Source organism: Narcine bancroftii, chromosome 1 (assembly GCF_036971445.1).
Source record: "Narcine bancroftii isolate sNarBan1 chromosome 1, sNarBan1.hap1, whole genome shotgun sequence".
NCBI classification, from domain to species: Eukaryota; Metazoa; Chordata; class Chondrichthyes; order Torpediniformes; family Narcinidae; genus Narcine; species Narcine bancroftii.
Genome location: NC_091469.1, coordinates 384,375,198 through 384,399,949, shown reverse-complemented (window position 1 = coordinate 384,399,949; position 24,752 = coordinate 384,375,198). Strand labels below are relative to the sequence as shown.

Here is a 24,752-nt window from a genome sequence, read left to right as displayed (position 1 = left end):
AGTGGGGTTGTTCTGGTGGTTAAAAATGGAATTACGTCTTTGGAAAGAGGACCCATTGGATCAGAAGATACAGAATCTTTGTGGGTAGAATTAAACAGTAATGGTATAAAGATTCTGATGGGAGTTGTATTCAGGCCTCCAAACAGTAGCTAGGATGTAGCTTCAAACTACAAAAGAGATAGAAAAGCCATGCAAAAAGGGTAATGATCCAATAATCATGGGAGATTTAAATATGTGGGTTAATTGGGAAAACCAGGTTAGTGCTGAATCCTAGAGAAGGAATTGAAGGATTGTCTTTAGGATGGCTTCTTCAAACAGCTTGTGACTCAGCCGATGAAGGAAATGGCAAATCCGGATTGGGTATTGTGTACTGAATCAGAATTTACAAGGTTGCTAAAGGAAAGGAAATCCTTAGGAGGCATTGATCATAATATGATAGAATTCACCCTGCTGTTTGTGAGAAACTAAAATCAGATGTGTTAGTATACCAGTGGACAAAAGGGAACTACAGAGGTATGAGAGAGGAACTGGCCAAAGTCGATTGGACAGGCACACTAGCAGGTAGAACAGCAGAGCAGCAATGGCTGGAGTTTCTGCAAGAAATAAGGAAGGTGCAAGACAGGTACATTCCAAAAAAGAAATACTGTATTTGAATGGAAAATTTTCACGAGAAGTCAAAGTAAAATCAAAAGAAAGGGCGTACAAGGAAGCAAAATTTAGTGTGAAGAAACCATCCTGGGAAACTTTTAGAAGTTTACAAAAGGGAACTAAAGGTCATTAGGAAGGAAAAGATGAACTTTACAAGGAGATGGCAGAGGAACTGAATGTGTATTTTGCATTCACTGTGGAAGACATAAGCAGTACTCTTGACTTTCAAGGGCATCAATGAAAAGTGGTGAATGCAGACACTATCAGCAGAGAAAGTGCTTGGGAAGCTGAATGGTTGAAAGGTAGATCAGTCTCCCAGACCATATGGAACGCACCCTCGGGTTCAAAAAGAAGTAGCTATAGCAACTGTGGAGGCAATAGTAATGATCTTCCAAGAATCAATAGCTTCTAGCATGTTTCCAGGGACATAAAAATTGCAAAGGTCACTCCTTTATTTAAAGAGGGAGGGAGACAGTAGAATGTTGGAAAGTGTATGGTCATGCATTTTGGTAGAAAGAATAAAAGGGTAGACTATTTTTTGGATGGGGAAAATATTCAAAACTCAGAAGTGGAAAGGGACTTGAGAGTCCTCGTGCAGGATATCCTAAAGGATAACTTCCAGGTTGAGACCGTGGTGAAGAAGGTGGATGCAATTTAACATTTATATCTAGACGAAAAGGATACAAGAGCAGGAATGTGGTGTTGAAGCTTATAAAACACTGGTGAGGCTTCATTTGGAGTGCAGAGTACAGTTTTGGGCTCCTAATTTAAGAAAGGATGTGCTGGCACTGGAGAGGGTTCAGAGAATATTCATAAGGATGATTCCTGGAATGAAGGCATTAGTACATGAAGAATACTTAGCAGCTCTTGGACTGTACTCCTTGGAGTTCAGAAGAATAAGGGAGATTTTATACATTTTGAATGTTGAAAGGCCTGGACCTAGTAGATGTAGCAAAGTTGTTTCCCATGGTAAGGGAGTCGAGGACAAGACAGCACAACTTCAGGATTGAAGGGTGTCTGCTTAGAACAGAGATATGATTTCTTCAGACAGAAGGTGGTAAATCTGAAGAAGTTCTTGCCATAGGTGGTTGTGGAGGCCAAATCATTGGGTGTATTTAAGGCAGAGATTGCTAGGTATCTGAATGCTCACAGTATCAGATTATGGGAAGAAGGTAGGGGAATGCTGCTGTGTAGAAGAATGGATCAGATCATAATGGTATGTGGAAGCAGATTAAATGGCCCATATCTGCTCCTATTGACTTTGGCTTGGCTTCGCGGACGAAGATTTATGGAGGGGGTAAAAGTCCACGTCAGCTGCAGGCTCGTTTGTGGCTGACAAGTCCGATGCGGGACAGGCAGACACGGTTGCAGCGGCTGCAGGGGAAAATTGGTGGGTTGGGGTTGGGTGTTGGGTTTTTCCTACTTTGCCTTTTGTCAGTGAGGTGGGCTCTGTGGTCTTCTTCAAAGGAGGTTGCTGCCCGCCAAACTGTGAGGCGCCAAGATGCACGATTTGAGGCGATATCAGCCCACTGGCGGTGGTCAATGTGGCAGGCACCAAGAGATTTCTTTAGGCAGTCCTTGTACCTTTTCTTTGGTGCACCTCTGTCACGGTGGCCAGTGGAGAGCTCGCCATATAACACGATCTTGGGAAGGCGATGGTCCTCCATTCTGGAGACGTGACCCATCCAGCGCAGCTGGATCTTCAGCAGCGTGGACTCGATGCTGTCGACCTCTGCCATCTCGAGTACTTCGACGTTAGGGATGAAAGCGCACCAATGGATGTTGAGGATGGAGCGGAGACAACGCTGGTGGAAGCGTTCTAGACAGCTCCAAGAAAAGTGCAGAGAACAAAACAAAGGACTCTACATCACCTTTGTTGACCTCACCAAAGCCTTCGACACCGTGAGCAGGAAAGGGCTTTGGCAAATACTAGAGCGCATCGGATGTCCCCCAAAGTTCCTCAACATGATTATCCAACTGCACGAAAACCAACAAGGTCGGGTCAGATACAGCAATGAGCTCTCTGAACCCTTCTCCATTAACAATGGCGTGAAGCAAGGCTGTGTTCTCGCACCAACCCTCTTTTCAATCTTCTTCAGCATGATGCTGAACCAAGCCATGAAAGACCCCAACAATGAAGACGCTGTTTACATCCGGTACCGCACGGATGGCAGTCTCTTCAATCTGAGGCGCCTGCAAGCTCACACCAAGACACAAGAGAAACTTGTCCGTGAACTACTCTTTGCAGACGATGCCGCTTTAGTTGCCCATTCAGAGCCAGCTCTTCAGCGCTTGACGTCCTGCTTTGCGGAATCTGCTCCTATATCTTATGGTTAATTAAGGCAGACTAATTTTTCCTTCTCAACCCCATTCTTCTGTCTTCTCCCTGTAAACCTTGAACCTTTACTAATCAAGAATCTATTAACCTAATGACTCTCCATGTCTATGCTGTCCAGCCCTTTCCATATTCAATAGGTTTCAATGAGATTTTCACCCCCTCCCCCCATCCTTCTAATTTCCAGCAAGTACTCCCAAAGCCATCAAATGCCCTCTCATCTCCAGATCATTCTCGTCAAACCCCTCTGGACCCAAAATTGCTCACAGTACTCCCAATGTGGTCTGACCAACCCCTCAGCATTACTTCTTTGTTTTTATATTCTACTCCTCTCAAAACAAATACTAGCACTGTATTGGTCTTTCTTGCTACCGACTCAACCTGCAACTTAATCTTTAAGGAATTCTGTACTAGGATTTCCAAGTCCCTTTAGATCTCTGCTTTCTGAAAATAGTTTATGCCTATATTCCATTTGCCACTTTGCTTATTCTCCCAATCAGTCTTGGTCCTTCTGCAAACTTATTTTTCTCAGCACCACCTGCCCCTCCACCTATCTTTGTATCATCAACAAACTTGGCCAAAACGCTATCAACTCCATCATCTAGATTTGAAAATTTTATTTAATATTTTATCTATACATGCAGTAGTCAAAGATTGATACAATAATACAAATTGCAAAAGCAAAATAGACTATCATCCAGATTATTAATACATAACATGAAAACTAGGGGACCCAACACTAACCTCTCAGAACATAATTAGACACCAGCAGCCAGCCACACTCTGCCTTTTGCCAGTCAGTCACATCTTCTATCCATTGCCAGTATCTTTCATATACTATTGATCTTGCATAACAGCCTCATGTGCAGCACTTTGTCAAATGCCTTGTGAAAATCCAAGTAAACAGCATCCACTGACTTTCCTTTGTCTATCCTACTTGTTAATTCCTCGAAGAATTCCAGCGGATTTGTCCAGCAAGATATCCCCTGAAGGAATCCATGATGACTTTGTTGCATTTTGTATTGTACCCCATAACCTCTTCCTTAATAATATACTCATACCAATGACTGAATTCAGGCTAACTGACCTAAAATTTCCTGTCTTTTCTCTCTCACACTTCTCACCCTCAGAACCATTCAAGAATCTAGTAACTCTTGAAAGCCTCCACAATCTCTAAGCTAACTCTATTAAAATCCTGGTGTATACTCCATCCAGTCCATGTGAGTTATCTACCTTAAGATTCTTCAGCTTCCTAAGCACCCTCTCCTTAGTAATAACAATTATACTCACTTCTGTCCCGATGCCTCCCAGTACTGGCACACCACTGGTGTCTTTGAAAGACTAATGCAAAACACCCATTCAATTCATCCACTGTTTCTTTGTTTCTCTTTAGCACTTTTCCAGCATCATTTTCCAGTGTTCCAATGTCCAATCTTGCCTCTCCTTTGCTTTTTATATATCTGAAGAAATTTCCCTTTCCCGTCTACCTGTATATCGAAGTTCCTCATGACCACCATACCATTATCTTTCTTGCATGCTTTCTCCAACTCCTAATGTAATTTATATCCCACATCTACTATTCAGGGGCCTGAATATAACTGCCATCAGAAACACTTTCTGGACCCAAGTCTCTGAATTAACAGTGTCACTCTCGATTCTAATTAAATATTCCACCATATTGTGGAACAGTATTGCCATCAAGACAACTATCGTGCTTATTTATATCTAACTTAGAAACTTAATTTAATCTAGCATGTTACTTTATAAATCTAAGTACTTCTATCTTTCATCTTCTGGGAAAAAGTGAGTATCCCTAAATTCAAAGGGGTATTCTATATGCCAGATGAAATGAGAGAGGTCCTAAATGTACACTTCTCATCAGTACTCAACAAGGAGGAGGAAGTGGATAACAGTGAGTTCAAGAAAGTACATTAATACTACTGGAGCATATCAATATTATGAAAGTTGGGGAAATAAGGGATGAGATTACTGAGATCCTAAGGGATGTGTATTTGCATTTGAGTACAAGAAATCCAATCTCATTAAGTTATCTTTTCCAAAAAAAAAACCAAATAAGGCATTTGCTAGACTGGTCCAGAAAACCATAATTTCTACTATATTTGTATTTTTGGAATTATTTGAAATAGGACTGCTGCAAAGTCTTGGTAAAGTGGAGTGGAGAACTTATATTATTAGATCATGGGGATCTGTTTCAATAAGGGTAATAAAACTTTATGGCTTAGAGCAGTAGTTCTCAAACATTTTCTTTTCACTCACATACCACTTTAAGTATTCCCTATGCCATCAGTGCTCTGTGATTAGTGAGGGATTGCTTAAGGTGGTATGTGGGTGAAAAGAAAAAGTTTGAAAAACCACTGTTTTAATCGTACCTCATTGATTTGTTATGTGCACAGTTTCATAACTCCAAAGGAAATGGGCTAATTACAATTTTTAATCAAGCAAAATATTTCAGTAACCAATGGGTCTAGAGCAATGGTTCTCAACCTTCCTTTCCCACTCACAGAACACGTTAAGCAATCCCTTACTAATCACAGAGCACTGATGACCTAGCGATTACTTAAAGTATAACCACTAGTTTAAAATATTTCTGCACATTACAGACCCTTCGGCCCATGATGTGTATACCACCAAAAAAAAATGTGATTAAAAATGTAACAAAATTTCTCTCTAAAGCTTACACATATGAATAAAACTTAGAGCCATTAACAAACTTTTAATATTACCACCAGCTCTGTCAACTCTTGTTACATTTTGAACATGGGCTACTGGTTAGCTCAATGAATAACATCCAGCATTCAGAGATAATGCTGTTTCACTTTTTTAGTTGCTCCTTTAAAAGCTGCAAAGATAATCATTTTTCACTTAAATGGACAATCCCCCATATTGTCTGTGGCTCCATCTGCCAGAAATAATGACAAAAGCAAGCTGCTAAATGTGCTAATGTAAATAAAAACTCAAATTTGAAAATTGCACCAACCAAGATCTTGTTTGTCCACAAATCCTTTTAGGTAGTCAGAACAATGACAACAAAATAACAGCTTCTTTTATTAGCAGGGCACTGTATAAAAAAACAGGAATGTTATGCTTGAATTGTATACACTTATTAACCCACATCTTCAACTCTATATAGTTTGGCCACCATATTTTAGAAAAGCTCTGAGAGAATGCAGACAGAAAGAACAAGAATGATGCCAGAGTCATAAAATGAGGACTATACCATTTTGCAAAGCTTAAACAATATCAATATTCTGTAACTGAAAGGGGAGGATCAAATAATAGGGGGCATAACTCAAATAACTGGTAGAATATTAGAGGGGAGGTGCATGGAGAAGTCTGGAATTGACTGTCTGTCAGGGCAGTGAGGGCAAAAATCCAAAACACGTTAAAAGAATTTATCCAAAACGCTGTGGTTCACAGGGCTATAGATTCAGTGAATTAGACCAAGAAGCTCTTTTCTAATCAGCAGGGAACTAATAAAGTGTTAACTACTTCCTGACAAGGATTTTCTTTCCCACCTTGTATGTCACCTACTTGGCAATGATTAATATTATATAAAAATTAATTCATTTAACAAAGATGCATTCTTTTATTACTTTGGAAGTATCATTTTGAATGGAGTATATCTAGAGAAATAAATATTGAAATTAAACAAGTTTTCCATTAATCTATTTCAGAGCTACATCATGTTTGTGTGTAACAATTTCAAAATTTCACCATTATAATATTGGAAACTACTCTTAACACTCACCCAGAAATATCAGAATAGATGGCTGTATCCACAAAGTAGGTTGGTAGCAAATGGCAAACTAGGAGGAGGATGGCCATAAAATTCTCTCCTTGTGTCAACCAGAGGTCTATCACTGCAGGCATGGCAGCCCAATAGGTTCCCAGAAATGGGACTGCTCCGAGTGTGGCTGCTAGTGCTAATAAAAAAAAAACCCACAAATCAACTCTTCCACAAGCTTTCAACCTGCAATCAAATGTGATCCACATCTTGAGGCTAGTTTTCATGACTGGTCCCAAAGTACTACAGATGCTTAAAGTATGAAGCAAAAGCAAGCCCAAGAACAAGAATTCAACTATCATTGGACGTGAGGGGAAAAAATGTTTCAGGTTGATGACCATTCATTAGAATGGAAAAAAAAAAATTATGGATGAAAGACCAAAAGGAATAAAGTGGATTTCAGTAACTTAAATGAAATTGGATAATGGTTTAAAAGCAAAAGAAAATAATGAGGTGATTCAACTCAAGGACATGTAAATAGGAACAACCAAAACATTCTCTGGAAGGATGTAGATTTGCCACATTAAGACCAATATAAATAGAAATTGTGTTCACAGTCCTTGATGGTGGAAAGGGAGGAGATGAAAGGACAGGTGTTGAATCCCTACATATGCATAGGAACGAATTGGGAGAAGAGGTGACGATTTCCAGTGTGATGGCATCAAATGACATAGGATAAAATTATGGGGGTTGGAAAGCAGGGAAAAGGAAACTCAAGAGGAAGAGAAAGCAATGCAACCTATTCCACTGATTAATCCTTTAATTTTTAGAATCTTCATTAACAAGTCAAAACAAGCTTTGGGAGTTTCCACATTTTTTTAAGGTTTTATGCATCAAAACTTAATTCCAAGCTAAATGTCTAACTAAAACCTTCTAGACATATAATTTTTTTTCCAACATATGTAATACAAGTGGCTCATTCGTGGCGGCCATTTGGGTGACAGATTCACAAGTCACTACCTAAGAATTTAACTTGTGGAATAAAGTTCATTGTCATGAAATTTATGTGAAGGAAAAAAAGCATTCATTTTTTTTCAACTAGCAAATTTCTTGATGAATGAATGGATGAAGCATTATGGAAAATCGTGATGTAGAGTTTTCTGAGAAAGCATCACCTCGTAACACAGGAGACCTGTAAAATGTGTCAAAAATGTATCTATTCTGGTAATATTCTTAAAGTTAGGCACTTATTTTACTCAGGGAAAGCAGCTCCATAGGTTGCCTGTGGACAGATCGCAATTTTTCTAAAGAGACAGATTGAAGTGAAGGCAAGGCCGACTGATAATTCCCATCTTTCTCCACATTCCTCAAACAGAAACTTAAAGTAACAGTCACAAAGGAATTGTTCTTGAATTATTTTCCAAAAGTATCAAATTTTGTTTGTTCCTACATTAGAATAAATCTTCCTTTTTTATATCAACCCTCATTATTTCAGCTGTTAAGTTCATTGTTAATGTAGAGATAAAGCATGGTTACAGGCTCTTCTGGCCCATGAGCCCATAGATTAATTAACCTACTAATCCCATGCATCTTGGGAATGTGGGAGGAAACCCTCATGGACATGGGGAGAACACACGAACTCCTTATATACAGGGGTTGATTGAAACTGGATCACTAGTGCTATGATAGTACTGCACTAACCGCTAAGCCAACATGTAGCCAAATTGAAGAGTAATAATTCTTTACAAATGAATATAAAGCACAAGAAAGTATTAATGCTGAACTGTAACTACAAATTGACTTACAAAATTGTAACTTACAAAAGGAAAAAAAATAAGTATACCTGATGGAATAAAGACGATATTTATTCCAAACACAGTATGGGTCAACCAAGTATAAAGCCCATAGAAAGCAGCCATCTTGAGAGAGGCATCAAACACACCACTGCAGAGAATAGAAAATCAAAACATATTTCATTTCTACTTGGCTACATTATTTATAGGGTCCGATGGACAAATGAAGAAAACAACCAATAATCTAGTTCATAAGGGTCTGTGATAATAACCTGAAGACATTTAAACATGTCTTTTAGATATCTAAAATAACCATCCCATACATTTTCCCAGTTTCTTCATCAGCAAAAAAAAGTTGGAGAGTGCCAACATGATTTTTACTGAACAGTCCAGTCAATCTTCTCTGGTAATTTTGATCCATTCCTGAAATATAGTTCTTTTTAAATCTCTCCCTGTAAAAGGCATCAGAAATGCAATTACATAGTAATTTATTAATTTTGTTCTGATGTCAGAGTTGAGAATGGTTCATTTGAATTTTCCAATGCATAGTAATAGGATGGCCATCATGGAGATCTACATCAGTTTCTTTTCTTGTTGATAGTGATGAATCCTGACAACTTACTTTTAAAACTGCATCCTCCAATAAAACTAGACATTATGGTGATTATAGACATTAAGGACATGGTGATGCAGTTATCATCTCCCTACATTAACTGTGAATTTTCTGCCAAAATAAATAAATGTTATGTATTATTTATAACTTTCTCTTTAAATTTGACATGCTTACTTTGTTTTGAAAATGTACCTTAATATAAAGTGAGTGGTAACTCAATTGATCCTTTGCATGCACACAAAGCATTTCAGCTGACAATATCATCTGCTCATAAATTGTTTGCTATTATTCCTTCAAAACCTCTACATGTCAACTTGTTAAAAACAGTACATTTCAAAGCAACATCTTGTGCTACATCTTCCATCAGAACAAAACTCTATTGGAATATTACTAAAATTTCAAGTATCAACATTACTTCGCAAGCTGCAGAGCAAATGTGTTGTAAGTATATTTACATTGTGAAAATTGATTCAGAAAAATAATATTGAGCTAACAAGGCAAAAGGTAGAGTCCTCTGCAGTTAACAGTAGGCATTCAAATGCATCCTTTAAGAAATCAATGAAGCAGTATGCAGGGTTTGGGGATTTGCAGAATTACATAGATGTGAAGTCATAACAGATCACGTAACAGCACAGCCCAAAATAAGGAAGTAAAAAATATGATAAATTACTTTTGGAAAACTATGGTTGCATTTTTCAGAACAAATGAGATTATGATGAAGCAACTGACAGAAGTGAAGGACTATGAAGAATTATGAAGGAATATAAAGTAAAAAATGTTCCCGTTGTTAAGGGGCAGAAGCAGAGGATTAATATGAAAAGATTTATGGTTAATTGTAAATGAGCAGAAGATCAGAGTTGTATTTCTGCACTTAAACAGAAATAGAGAGTACTCAACATTTAAGATCAAGATAATTGAATGTAATATATTTAAACGCATATTAAAATGCATCTGAGTGCAGAAAACTAGGCTTAGTTCTGGCAATATCCTACCTGTGGTTCTAAAGCTCAGGACACTTAGCATTATATACAACAAAACATTTTTAACTGGTGACCATTTATTCATCCTATCTTCAAAACTGGTGTGGTTTCTGCTTCTATAATTAACTCAGAAATGAATCACATATCTTCCCACAGCCCTCTTATCCACCACCCTCAGTTGAGTAATTTTAATGCAAACACAATAGCAGCACATACCCAACAACATACAAAAATTTCCTATCATGTGATATTCACAAAAAGCAGCAAAAATCAAAGCAGATTCTACATAAAACATTATCGTACAGTCCCTTCAGCCCTTGATGTTGTGCCGACCCATATATAACCACTAAATAAAAAAAACAACCCTCTATTTTTCTTTCATCCATGCACCTGCCTAAGATCTCTTAATACTCCCATCATTCCAGCTTCCATCACAACTCCTAGCAATGCATTTCAAACACCCACAACTTTGTGTTTTTAAAAAAAAAGTACTCCTAATGTTTCCCATAAACTTTCCTCCCTTCACTATTTATAGATGTCCTCTGGTGTTTGCTCTTCATGGCCTGGGAAAAAGGCACCTTATTCATGCCTTGGAATCTTGTAGACCTCTATCAAGTCTCCTCTCATCCTTCTACGCTCCAAAGAGAAAAGTCCCAGCTCTGCTAACCTTGCCTCATAAGACTTATTTTCCAATCCAGGCAACATCCTGGTGAATCTCCTCTTCACCCTCTCCATAGCTTTCACATGAGTTGACCAAAACTGAAGACAACATTCTAAGTGTGGTCTCACCAGAGATTTACAGAGCTGCAACATTACCTCATGACTCCTGAACTCAATCCCCCGATTAATATTATTTTCGATTCTTCCTCAGAAGTTATCCCTCCTTCCTTTTCCCATTTTGTTTTAATGGTATGTTTTAAGATTTGACAGACCTTTATATACACACCACATACACTTGAAATGATTTTACTACCATTTTCTGAATTATATGCTTCTAAAAAATAGTATCAAACACGTACTTGCCTTGGTTACATTTTTAACTCTCTTATTAACGTAATTCGCATGATCTGCAAATACTGATAAGTCTTGATTTTCAAAAGTTTTGAAATGCTTAAAGAGAAACACTTAATAGAAAATTTTTAAAATTAAATCAAAACTGAATTACTCACCCACTTTTAAAGACCACAGTCCACACACTGCACTCATTGTCATCATCAAAGATCATTCATGCCACAAGTATGCACCTGTACCCTGCACTAAACATTCCCAGCCTGAATCCCTTCCGTCTGTGTGAGGGCCCACCACGCATGCGCCAGCCGGCCCTGGTATTCAAATCCATTGAGCATGTGCAAGTGCCAGCTGGCAAATGTGCATAAAAAGGAACATGGCCACACACGTTCTTCAGATCCCAGGATACCACAAATTGACAGGTAAGTACTGTGTCCCTTCCCTTTTTGCAGATTCTGCTCCTTAATTTATTCTCCATTTGGGGATGTATGACATACATCTCTCAATGGAGGACAAATTAATGTCCAGCTCGAGGTAGCACAGGATGGAGGACAGAATCCTCAAAATCCGGATGTCTGGCCACCCTATATATCTTGGTAATGGTAAAGGAAGGGGATGAGCCAGTATACAGGATGGAGATTGAAAACTTGAATGGTGCACCAACAAAAGCCAGAGGTATACAATCCAGTGATCACTGGGTGGAGAGGGTGAGCAAATTTAAGTTCTCGGGAGTCACTATCTTAGAGGATCTTTCCTGGACCCAACACACCAATGGCATCATGAAGAAAGCACGTCAGCATCTTCTACTTCCTCAGGAGTTTGCAGAGATTTGGTATGATACCAGAAACCCTAGCAAATTTCCAGAGGCATGGTGGAAAGTGTGCTGACTGGCTGCATCATGGTTGGTATTAGGACACCAATACCCCTGAGTGTAAAGCCCTCCAGAAGGTAGTGGATACAGCCCAGGTCATCCCAAGCAAAAACCCTCCCCATTATTGAGTACATCTTCAGGGAACACTGCCATCAGAGTGCAGCAGCAATCATCAAAGACTCTCACCCTCCAGCATATACACTGTTCTTGCTGCTGCCATTAGGGAAAAAGGTATAGGTGCCACATGATTTCGCACCACTAAGTTCAGGAACAGGTGCTTCTCCTCCACCATCAGACTCCTCAATGACAAACTCAGTCAGACACTCATTTAAGGACTCATACTGTGCACTTCATTGATTTTCTTTTTGTTCTTCTGTATTGCACAGTTTGTTTATATTCATTATCTGTTTACAGTTCGTTGCTTGCTTGCTTACGTTTACACTGTGTACAGTTTTATTTTGCACTCCTAATTAGTGGTAATTCTGCCGCAGCCACAGAAAAAAAGAATGAGTTGTATGTGATGTCAGGTACGTACTCTGACAATAAATCTGAAATATCATCCAGTCCCAGGGACTTGCCAATCCGAAAGTTAAGAAGATCCGGCACTACTCTTTTGTAATCTCAAAATGGTTCAACACACAAGTTTGTTCTATTCTGATCTCATCTTGGCCAAGGTCCTTTTCTCTGGTGAATACTGAAGCAGAGTATTCATTTAGGATCCCCCCCAACCTCCTCCACCTCCAGGCACTTGTTGCCTCCTTTATCCTTAAGCAGCCCTACCTTTGCTCTCGTCATCCTTCTGTCTTTGAGAGTTCCTTAATTCTACTTGCCAAGGCTTTCTAGCTCTCCTAAGTTTTCCTTGAGTTCATTCCTGGCTACCATATAAGTTTCATGAGCCCTTTCTGTTGTTTGCCTCTTAAATCTAATGTTTGCTTCTTTCTTTCTCTTAACCAGCTGTCTCACTAGCTGTTTCATCAACCACGGTTTGGTTTTCCCCACCATCTTTTCTTTGTCTCAGTAGGGCAAACCTATCCAGAACACCACACAAGTAGTCCATAAATATCCTCCACATTATTTCTGTGCTTTCCCTCAAGAACATTTGTTCCTATTTTACTGTCCCTAATTCCTGCCTCATCCCACTATAATTAGTCCTTCCCCAATTCAACACTTAACAATTTTGTCTGCTTTTATCCTTGACCACAGCTATATTAAAGATTAGGGAGTTGTGGTTACCATCACCAAAATGCTCCCCCACCGAAATCTGTCACCTGACCAATTGGCTAGTCCACATGCTGTGTCAGGAATTCTTCTTGGACACACCTGCCCCATCTATCCCTCTTGCAATAAGGAGGTGCCAGTCAATATTTTGGAAGTTGAAGTCTCCCATATCAACAATCCTGTTATTTCAGCTCTATTCCAAAATCTGCCCACTAATCTGGTCCTTAGTCTCCTGAGGGCTATTTGGAGGCCTATTGACTACTCCAATACATTGATTGCTCCCTTTCTATTTCTGACTTCCACCCACACCAACTCAGTGGACACTCACTCCACGGTATCCTCTCTGCAGCTATAAAACTTTCCCTGACCAGTAATGCTGCTCCTACCCTCTTTTACCCCTCATCCTATTTGTCAGCTTCTCTGTATTATACTCAAAGTGATTGAAGGAGTCATCAACAATACAATTTAGAAATGGATAATTCACCTGAAGTTATCACAGAGAACTGACATAATTTCCCATCGACCTTCAAACTCCAACCGCAGCAATAGTGCCTTTTCTTCCAAATTATTAATACCGACATGCGTTGCAATTTCCAATTGGTCTATCTGTTACAAGCTCTGATCCATCATGATGACAGTATATTATGGGTCTTTTCTCTCATGATCAGCACATCTGTGTCTAACTAAATCTTCACTAATGTTGAATTTGGCACGACCAGATAGACTACACCCTGGGTTCTTAAGAGATAGTTGAAGAGATTATGGAAGCAACTTTTTACAGCATGGAAATAGTCCTTTCCAGTCAATAAGCACATGCTGTCCTAATTTAACTTTCTGATCCACAAGTCTTTGGAATATGGGAGAACAAGAGCACCCAGAGGAAACCCATACAGACAAGGGTGAATGTACAAACTCTCAAAGAGAGTGGCTGATTTGAACCCAGTTCACTGGTGCTGTAATAATATTGTGCTAACTGCTGCACTAACTGTGCCACCCCAACACCAATCATGATCTTTCAATTGTTCTAGAAGACTGTGGTATGTGTGGTATGGTAGCTGCAAAGAAATCTATATAGAGGATTGTAACGTGGCTGATTGCACTCAGAGACAAGTGAGGAGTACAAACACGCTTTTACTAGCTTATAATCAATGGCCGGTAGATATATTAGTCCTTAGGTGAATCGGAGGTAAGGCAAGAAAACCATGGTTTACATTGGGGTAGGGGAGGGTAGAGTCAAGGGAGGAACCAGCCATCTGAACAATACATAGACAGTGAATTCCAGTTCACTACATTCACCCCTTCCTTCAGAATGGGTGAAAAACAGAGACCATTCATTTAAAAAAACTAATATTTTACAAATATTTACAAGTTAAGTCTGTCAAGAGGACTGGTAATTCTGCTTGAGTGCTGCAGAACTGGAGGACTTTGGGCTTCCTGAACTTCCTGTGGTTCAGGGTTATTGGGTCTTGAGGGCTCCAGCTCAGGTCGTGGGGTGGATTGGACCACTTCCTGAGCAGTGGCCTCCTCAGGGACCCTGAATGGGGTACTCGCTAGTTCCTGGCACACTTGAGGCATCAGACCCTCAGTTATGGCAGGTGCCAGGTTTCTGATTGAGACAGTATCCTCTCTGCTGTCAGGTATGCCACATAGGCATAGGCATATGTTGGGTTGATGTGCAGCAGGTGGACCCCTCGATCGGGGGGGATCTGTCTTGCTCCTCCTCATGTGCTTTCTCAGCAGGACTAGTCCTGGTGCCATTAGCCACGCCAGGAGAATAGTCACAGATGTGGATTTCCTCTGAAACATAAACATAAGCTTGTGAGAAGTTATGCTGGTCACCGTGCAGAGGAGCAACCTTATGGAGTGGAGGACCATGGGTAGGACTTCTTGCCAGTGTGAGCCTGGAAGGCCTTTGGACTGGACAGCCAATTTCACAGCCTTCCATACAGTCGCATTCTCTTTTTCAACTTGTCCATTCTCCTTGGGATTGTAGCTAGTCGTCCTGCTTGAGGCAATGCTCCTTACAAACAGGTTCTAGCGTAGCTCTTCGCTCATAAATGTCTATGGATAAAGCTGGGATACCTGAACAGGATGAAAATAGAATGCAAGGTCCTGATGACCGTGGTGGTAGCCATGACTGGGCTGGGGATGGGGAATGGAAAACATGAATACTCATCGATGACGTTGAAGTATTCATTTCCGTTGGTGAAAAGGAGGGGACCCTTGAAATCGACATGGAGTCATTCAAAGGGGCAGGATGGCTTTATCAGGTGCGCTTTGTCAGGGTGGTAGAATTGTGGTTTGCACTCCACACAGACCTAGCAGGACCTGGTCATTTCCCTGATGTCCTCAATGGAGTAGGGCAGGTTGCATGCCTTGACAAAATGAGCCACGCAAGTGATACCTGGGTGACAAAGCTCATCGTGCAGAAACCGCAACTGGCCGATGTGTGCAGAGTCACAGTTTCCTCTTGACAGGGCATCTGGAGGCTAATTGAGAGTACCTGGCCTGTATGCTATGTCATACTTATAGATGGAGAGTTCGATCCTCCACCTAGTGATCTTAACATTCTTTATTTTGCTCCTTTTCCATTATTAAACATAAATACCACTGATTGCTGGTCAGTGAGCAGAGTAAATTTTCTGCTGGCCAGGTAATTACTCCAGTGTTTGATGGCCTCAAAAAATGGCTTGAGCCTCTTTCTCCACGGATGGGTTCTGAAGCTTGTGGCTTTGTAGGGTGCGGGAGAAAAAGGCAACTGGCCTGCCCTTCTGGTTAAGGATAGCGACCAGAGCTACGTCAGAGGCATTGCTTTCCACCTGGAAGGGTGCGTTCTCCTCCACTGCATACATGGTGGCCTTTGCGATGAAGCTCTGAACCTAGCTGAAAGCCGCCTAGGCTTTGGCCGACAATGAGAAAGAGGTGGACTTTAAGGGGGGATGGACCTTATCTGCATAGCGAGGGAAATAGTAAGAGAAGAAGCCCAGGTGCCTCATTAAGGCTTTCATGGTCTTTGGGATCGGGAGGTCCAACAGGGGGCACATTCAATTGAGGTCAAGGGCATTCTCCACCACATAGCCCAGGATCGCCAGATGTTTCATGCAGAACACACACTTACTGGAGTTGTACGTGAGGTTCAGGGCCTTGGCCATGTGGTGAAACCTCTGGAGATTGGCGTTTTGGTCATCCAGAGAGTGTCCACAAATGGTGACGTTGTCAAGGTGGCCTTCAACCCATATACATTGACCATTTTGAACATCTATCTCTGAAAGACTGAGATCCCATTAGTGTTGCCAAAAGGGACCCTCCGGAACTGATAGAGCTGTCCGTCTGCCTCAAATGCTGTGTAGGGGTGGTCCTCGGAACTGATCGGTAACTGATGGTATGCAGCTTTCACGTTGATGGTCAAATAGACCCATACTGCGTGATTTTGTCTACCACGTCCGAAATTCGAGGGAGGGGGCTATGCGTCCAGGAGTGTGAATCGATTAATTGTTTGGCTATAGTCAATCACTAGCCTGGACTTTTCTTCCCCTTTCATGACAACCAGCTGGGCTCTCCAAAGCTGATGCTTGGCTCAATTATGTTTTCTTTGAGAAGCCGCTGTGTCTCGATTCTAATAAATTCCCAATCCCCCGCACTTTATTGCCAGCTCTCTGTAGTTATTGGATTGCGATCGGAATTCAGGTTCGGAAACAGTGGGGTTGGGGGGGGGGGGGGGGGAAATCAATATTTATGGTGGAGAGACCACACGTGGTGTCCGGCTTCTGGGACCTTCCATTCCGGCCCATGATTGGAGGGAGTGGGCTAGAGTACTCCATGGTCATGCTTTTAAGATGACATAGGAAGTCCAGGCCCAACAACACAGATACACCCAAATTCTTCAGTTAGATGTACTATACAATACCGCTGGATCATCACAGAGTGCGAGCGTGAAGGTAGGAAAATACGATAGTCCATTGAGTACACTCTTAAGTTGTACTGCAGAGCCGGCGCAGAGTTTATAAAGCTCTCAGTGGAGCCAGTGTCTACTAAGAAATCAGTCAAATGTTCGTTTACTCTCACCTCCATCATCGAGTTACTTAATTGGTGAGGTATTGCCTGATTCAGGACGACCAATGCCAGTACTCCGGAAACCCTGTCGCTCCCCATGCTGATGTCGACTCTTTCTTCTTGGGCCATGGGCAGACAAGATGGCCGGCCTCCATCTTGATCCAACGAAGGACTAGGTGGATTCGACCTCAAGGCATGACAAGATGGCCGCCATGGCTTCCCACTATGCTTTACATCCGGTGGCAGGACCCGCCATGAGGCGCAGCAAGATGCTGGCAGTGAGCAGCACAGAGAGATTGAGGCCGGCACTTCTGGGCTTAGGCATGGGCGAGTGATGATTTGAGGGTTGCACACATGGTCACCCTCTTTGGGTTCCCTTTAGCCCGGCAGACCTTCACCCAGTGCCCTCACTTACCGTATCCTGACCACAGGAGTCTTTCGCAGGGCATCGAGTGTGGGGGTGCTGTGCTTGACTACAGAAGTAGCATCCCCAGTCATGAGTGGCTGCAGCGGTCGGCGCTAGGGCTGTGGGGTTATGGCGCCCCAATGACTTGGTCCTCTGAAAGAGAGCCGCTTTCGCCCGTGAGGTCGTCAGCTCCCAGTTGCGCTGCTCAAGCGCTTTTGCCAGCTCCAGGGTGCTGGCCAAGTCTTTTTTCCCCAACTCTAGCAGTTGCTGCCTCATGTATCGTTACCTCACTCCTGCATAAGGGTGTCCTGGATTTGTTTCTCCTCTCTCACCCAGGCCGTGGCCGCTTCGTAGTGGCATTTTCTGGTCAGGGCCCACGGTTCAACAACATAGTCATCCAGCAACTCACCCAGATGCTGCTGACATTGAGAGAGTCGGTGCCTCACCAGCTCGTCATTCTGGAGTCTCATGTAGTGGGCGTCCAAGCCTTCTATAGTTGACTCATATGTAGCACAGTCTCTGAGTCAGTCTTTGGGGCTGACTCGAGAGAGAAGTGCCAATCTCTGGAGACTATCCAAGTTGAAGACATCTTGAATGGCCATCAGGTAGGACTGGAAACACTCCAGCCAATAGGTGAATTCCTCTGGGGCCTCAGGGGACAGAGAGTCGACCTGGAGCATGCCCGTCTTCAACAGGGCTTCCATTCTGCTTCAAAGTCAAGCTATTAAAATTGTAATGTGACTGATTGCACTCAGAGACAAGTGAGGAGTACAAACACACTTTTAATAGCTAACAATCAATGGCCAGTAGACACAATAGTCCTCATTTGAGTCAGAGGTAAGGCGGGAAAACCAAGGTTTATATTGGGGTAGGTGAGGGTGGAGCCAAGGGAGGAGCCAGCCACTAGAACAATACAGAGACAGTGAATTCCAGTTCACTACAAGGATCATCAAAACAGCCGAGAGGATCACTGGGGACTCCCTTTCCTCTATTTACGAGATTTACTGGGAGTGTTGATTAAATATGGTTCAAGGAATTGTACAAGATTCTGTTAATCTAGCACATACCATATTAAACCCATTACCATTAAGGAGGTGATACAGAAGCATCAAAATGAGGTCTGCTAGGCTTGAGGATAGCTTATTTCTGCAGGCTGTGAGATTGATGAATGTATCCTTTAACTATGTAAATCATTCCAAATAACTATATATATTTATTTTTTTATTATTTGTGATCATTATGTACTCTGCATTGTATGCGTTTTATGTGGGTGCCATGGTCTGGAGGGACACAGTTTAATCAGGTTGTATATGTTCAATCAGATGATAATCAAACTTGATAAAAGTAGTGATGTAATGTTGAGGCTTTAGGAGGATTGTGAGCAGTTTGGGGCTCCTGATCTGAGGAAAGTTGTGTTGGCTTTGGAAAGGGTCAAGAGGAGGTTCACGAGAATGATCCCCAAAATTAAAGTGTTATGATATGAGGAGCATTTGGTGTCTCTGGGATGTACTCACTAGAGTTTAGAAGAATGAAAAGGAATCTTATTGAAAGCTATTGAATACCGAAAGGCCTAGAGGGGATGTTTCCTTTGAGGGGAGAGTCTGGGACCAGAGATCATAGCTCTTTAGAAAAGTCCCTTTAGAATAGAGATGATGAGGAATTTCTTTACCCAATAGGTGGTGAATCTGTGGAACTAGTTTCCGGTCAAGGCATTGGGTATATTTGGAAGTAGATAGGTTATTAATTAGGAAGAGAGTCAAGGATTACAAGGAGAATTGGGTTTAATTTGAAAGGGAATCAAGGATTACAGAGAGAATGGGGTTGAAAAGTATAGTAAATTAAACTATGATAGAGCATTCTGCCTACTTATCAACACTGATTTGCCACCTATCTAAATGCATTCAACCAATGAAAGCAGAAGCATAAAATTTATTAAGCCGTCTTGATCCATTTTCAGACTTTCACTGCACTAAACATCAGAATTTAATGTCATGAACAAGTCATGAAATTTGGTGTTGATCAAGCCAAAATATTTCATTAACTTTTTTTACTGTAGTGCATCTGTGAGGCAGCCACTCACCACCAGAGTTAAATTATGTATCTACAAATTTCTCTCAAATGAGCCGTCTCAGGAATTCACTCAAGATTTCTACTTACTCCAACTCAAGCAGAATAATCAGCACTTTTTGGTTAACTTCATGAATTTTGTAACAAAATTACACAGTTATCATCATTCTTTTTAACCAGACCTACTTACTTGCCCTGTCAGCAAAATCGCACCCAGTGCATCATTTTACTGTTGGCTCAGTAATGTATTTTCTGTTCATAAAAAGCTCACAAATATTTGTCCATTCTACAAATTTAATGCTTCCCAGAAGGCTCTAACACCTTAAAATATCCACCTGGGAGTTTAAAAAAATCACAGCTAAATTTCTCAAAGCAAAATAAGCATATTTTGGAGTTGCCACTGCCCAGGGTTTAACAGCCGCTTGATAGTTAAGGATTTTTTAGTACCTCACTTAAGATTAGAAATAAGAGCATGAGAAAATGACATGACCCCTTGAACCTGCTCTTCCATTCCATAAGATTACAGCTTAAGATATTAGCCTTAGCCACTTTCTTGCCTGATCCCTACCCTACAAGCCCCAACTTCCCTGTAGGCCAAGAATCTATCTCAATCTTGATAAATGCCAGTGCTCTGGAAAAATTCCCAGAGATTCACAACCCTCAGAAATACCACTTCATCTCCAAGAAGCAATTTGGATCTGTGATCCTTTAATCAGAACTTGATGCCAATCTTAAATGCCTTATTCTAAACAAAAGATGGTACCCAGCTCTAGATTTGCCCAGATATCCTTTCACCATTAACCCGGTCAATTCCACGCAGAATCTTGTTTCAATATGATGACATCTGAACTTCAATGAACCAACAACCTTCACAAATGTCCCACACAAAATACTTCAACTTCATCTCAACAATAAGGGAAATTAATTGCTCTCCTTACTGGCTCCCATACAAATATATCCTTTCTTAAATAAGGAGACTACAAATGTATCCAATACTCTCAACTCCTAAATCTCGTTGTGTATCAAGAGGAACATTCCACTTGTCTTCCCAATTACAGGTGCTAATGTTGTGCTTCATATATGAAGACATCTAGGTCTCTCCTTACAGCAATGTGAACAATTATTTGCTTTTATGTTCTTGTCATTTACATTTCCCACATTATACTCTATCTGCCAAATATACTTCCACTCTTATTCACATCACTTTGCAAACTCTATCCTCATCACAACTTCTTTTCTCACATTTGTATCACAAATTTGGGATAAATCTCGGAGGACCATTACCACCCCACCTGAATCATCTTCCAGATATTCCTGTCAAGAAAAAAGATAAAGCAGCAGGCTGAGGAACAGCTTCTTCCCATGGGCAGTAAGAATGTTGACTGACTGATAAAACAACTCTCCATGACTACTATTGATTAATATTTATTTTAATACATGTACCTATGTACTATGTATATGTCTGCTTTGGCTGTCTGTTTGTAATGTCTGTACATGGTTTTGCACTGTTCTGCACTGTGAGCCAGGAGACTGTGTTTTGTCAGGTTGTATTTATACTGGTACAATCGGATGACAAATAAACAAATTGAAAGTCAGTCACAACAGAATTTGTCACATTATCTTTGTCGTTATATTATGGATTGCAAATAGTTAATGCCCATTCTTTAGGGCATCCCATAATTATAGGGGAAATTCCAACAGCACTTGACTGGACATTGTAATAAAACAAATAAAAGTGTTCCTTGATGAGTTAGAGGTTGCCTCTTAACTTTATTCACAAGGCTCAAAACTCTCATGCAGCACAAGTTTTTTAGTTATTATTCAAAGCAATTTAAACAAAAACCTAAATTAGTTCTGGATCTTCCACCCAAGAGAATGACAAGATATTGCTGTTGTGCTGTGAAGGATTGTGAAAATGGAATTAATTGCCAAGCACAAAACAGGCACACATATCCATATTAAACATGCATAATATGTAATATCTCTTGATTATGATACTTCTGAATATGTTATAAAAATTTAACTTCACACTTAAACAACAATCAAATTCAAGGTGCAACCATTTTTGAAAAGAAACCAGCATTTGCTGATGAGATGAAAATGTTTGCTCAGAAGTGCTTTAAATTTAAAGAATGATTCTATGGATTTTAACATTAAACATTTATCCATCTCCACAAACTGCAGTCATACCAATGTGCATGCACTCATATGAAAGTATCACACACACCAAGCTGCACGGAGGCTCTCACAACATGCAACTTGGTAGTGTGCAATGCCTCCACCAGAGCAGGCAGAATGAGAACTCGAGGTAAAGAATGGGAAGCTTAATCTACTCAGCCCGGGATACAAAACTGCATGCTAATTAACAGGAAAAGGACAATGAAATTAAATCACATGCTCATGCAGTGTATTAATTCTTGACATTTGTTCTATTACCAAAAACGTTTTAACAACTGTTTCCTCCCACCATTCAAAATGTACCTGGGGTGTAGGTTAATTGGATGTAATTGGGCGGCTCAGACTCATGGGCCAAAATGGCCTGTTACCCTACTGTTTGTCCAAATTTAACAAAGCATACAATGTGACAGGAAAAACTACACTGCAGTTGTACGAATTGTTTGAAAAAAAATGTTAAATACTGTGATTATCTCATTACTCCAAGGTCAAGAGAAAATAAATATTGAATGCGATCAAACAGGACTGTATGTTTAAGTTACATTTCAATAGTCAGACAAGAGTAGTTTGGCTAGTCAAGCTTTTAAAAGCACAAGATTAATAATTGGGCTTGCCTACCGTATAGCTTCTTCAACAGACTGTCCCACAATGTTGGAAGAAGGGCCAGGCTGGGAAAGTGGTGTCAGACCAACAACCCATTTCACTGGTTTGTAGCATTCATCCTTTGAACTTAAGAGATAGAAGAGTGTGGTCAAGAAAATAACCTGTATGGTGGAGATTCGGGTGGGGGGGGGGGGGGAGAAGGTGAGGAGATAAGAAAATTAGAATTGAACCATATTGGGGTATTAAATAAAAAATCCTAAATTAGAGAATCAAAATTGTAGATCGTCTTCCAAAAATGGGGTTGCGGGGCAGAAAAGAGGGGGAGAGAGAGGAGGGGAGATGAAGAAAAAAAATGAAAAAAAGGAGATAAAGATGCAGGGGACGATGGTGAAGGCGCTGCCACAAAATACTGGTAAAATAAAAGTTTACATACAGCTGTCACTCCCACAGGCATTAAACTTTTTCAAAGCTGATGAAACTGAAAAGTTCTGTAATCTAAAAACTACTTGAACTATATTTAAACATTAAAATTAAATGTAAACTATTTAACACAAAAGATGAAACAATCCCAAGTGAAAACAATTTTGAATTATTAATATTTAACCCTTCCTAGTCAAGATCCTCCACCGAAAGAGCTTTTGTTAAGTGGATTCTGCAGTGTTTGGAGGGATTTCCCAAAATGTTGCCCTTTCTTACAAGGCACTAGGAGCTCAAAATCATATTGCAGTCAAGAAAACTATTATGAACAGCTGACTGCAATCTCAGAGCTTCCAAGTTTGCATAGTAATCTTAAGATGCAGACAGTTTGGGAAATGTTACTCCCAAAATCTCCACTAATATTGCACAAAATAACATTATCAGTATTCATAACTACATCAATGTTTTGTCCCAGAAATGTTTCTAAATTTCTACAAGTGGACATATCTTAAAAGTTAAAAAGGCAGAGAAAGTCCAGAAGAGAGATCCAGGAATCAAGGATTTTCAATAGTGAATTTTTGGCTAAGCAGGACTACATGATTTCATTTAAACAATGTCTGAAAGTATTACGATATATTAGGTTGTTTAAAAGTCTCTCAGACAGGCACATAGAAGCAAGAAAAATATCGCTTATGGGTGCGAGGTAGGGAAGGTTTAGTTTGTTGAGTAGGTTTATATAGGTCAATACAACATCCTTGGCCAAAGGGCCTGAACTGTGCTAATATTCTATCACTTGTATTGCATATATCCGAACTACCCAATTTTTTTGGTTAAGGTAACAATTAGCTAAATTTATTCACTGCTGATCATTACATTTTCACCCATGAGTGTAAGTTACACAATTTAGATGCTAAGGAGGCATTACACCAACTAACAGCAGAAACGGACATAGACAAAATAAACATAATAAACAAGAGACAGAAATATACTCCCATAATGCAGCTGATGGAATTAAGTGGACCAAAATTTATACTGCAATATTATAAAAAACTAAAAACTGTTTTCTTGCCTCCTCATGACAGAACAGTAATTCTATATTGTAAATTGCAGTTCGTATATTTAAAATGTTTGAATGTTACAAAGTTATGTAAAACTAGATTTAAAGAAAACACAAAAATAGACCACATAAAGGGGGAAAATAGAGACAATTTTACCTGATTTATATTTTGAAGATACTTGTTTGGGAGGGAATTGCTAGGGTATTGTTTTGTTTTTTTTTTAAATCAAGTTGCCCTTAATTAAAACTGAAATTCACAGAACTCAAGTAGAACTCTTAACCAGGTTAGAAAATAAACTGAGTGACAAGAGTAGAGAAGATGCATTGTAGCTGGATACGAAATAGAAAGAGCACTTCCTTAACAATGAAAAATGGGAAACAGGATATCCAGAGACTTAGAGAGGATTATCTACCCAGAATATTAAAATATGAAAAACTATAGCCTTAAAAATGGAAATGGACTTTTCCTAAATAATGTCAAAGGACACTTTTCTTAGAGGTTGGTACAAATTTTGAACCCTTTCTTGTGAACTTGAAAGGAAAGTTCTATGTCAGGTCATGTTGTATATATTTATACATTATTACAAATTACACTGATCTCAGCTCTATTCGGCAGTTTACCCTCTTATCCTACCAGCAATAAATAAATAAATAAATAGCAAAGGACTGATGGTATAATTATCAGGCACTTAATGAACTTTAATTTCACCATCTTTTTTTAAAATAGGAACTTCTCATGAAATTGTAATTCTATAGTATTCCA

General features: G+C 40.2%; 1 protein-coding gene across 4 annotated transcripts in view; it reads right to left on the bottom strand.

The window, feature by feature from the left end:
* The window catches only part of tmem245 (transmembrane protein 245), a 120,771-nt gene that overhangs the window by 20,192 nt on the left and 75,827 nt on the right, over positions 1 to 24,752 (bottom strand). For 3 of the 4 annotated variants that reach the window (XM_069913544.1, XM_069913543.1, XM_069913540.1), the window contains 3 exons: positions 22,531 to 22,676; positions 8,572 to 8,672; positions 6,753 to 6,927 (listed from right to left, as the gene is read on the bottom strand). In XM_069913544.1, coding sequence (XP_069769645.1) covers positions 6,753 to 6,927; positions 8,572 to 8,672; positions 22,531 to 22,676 — 422 coding nt within the window. Of the gene's footprint in view, positions 1 to 5,961; positions 6,063 to 6,752; positions 6,928 to 8,571; positions 8,673 to 22,530; positions 22,677 to 24,752 lie in introns of those variants that run through there. The other variant, XM_069913542.1, reaches the window with a different exon arrangement.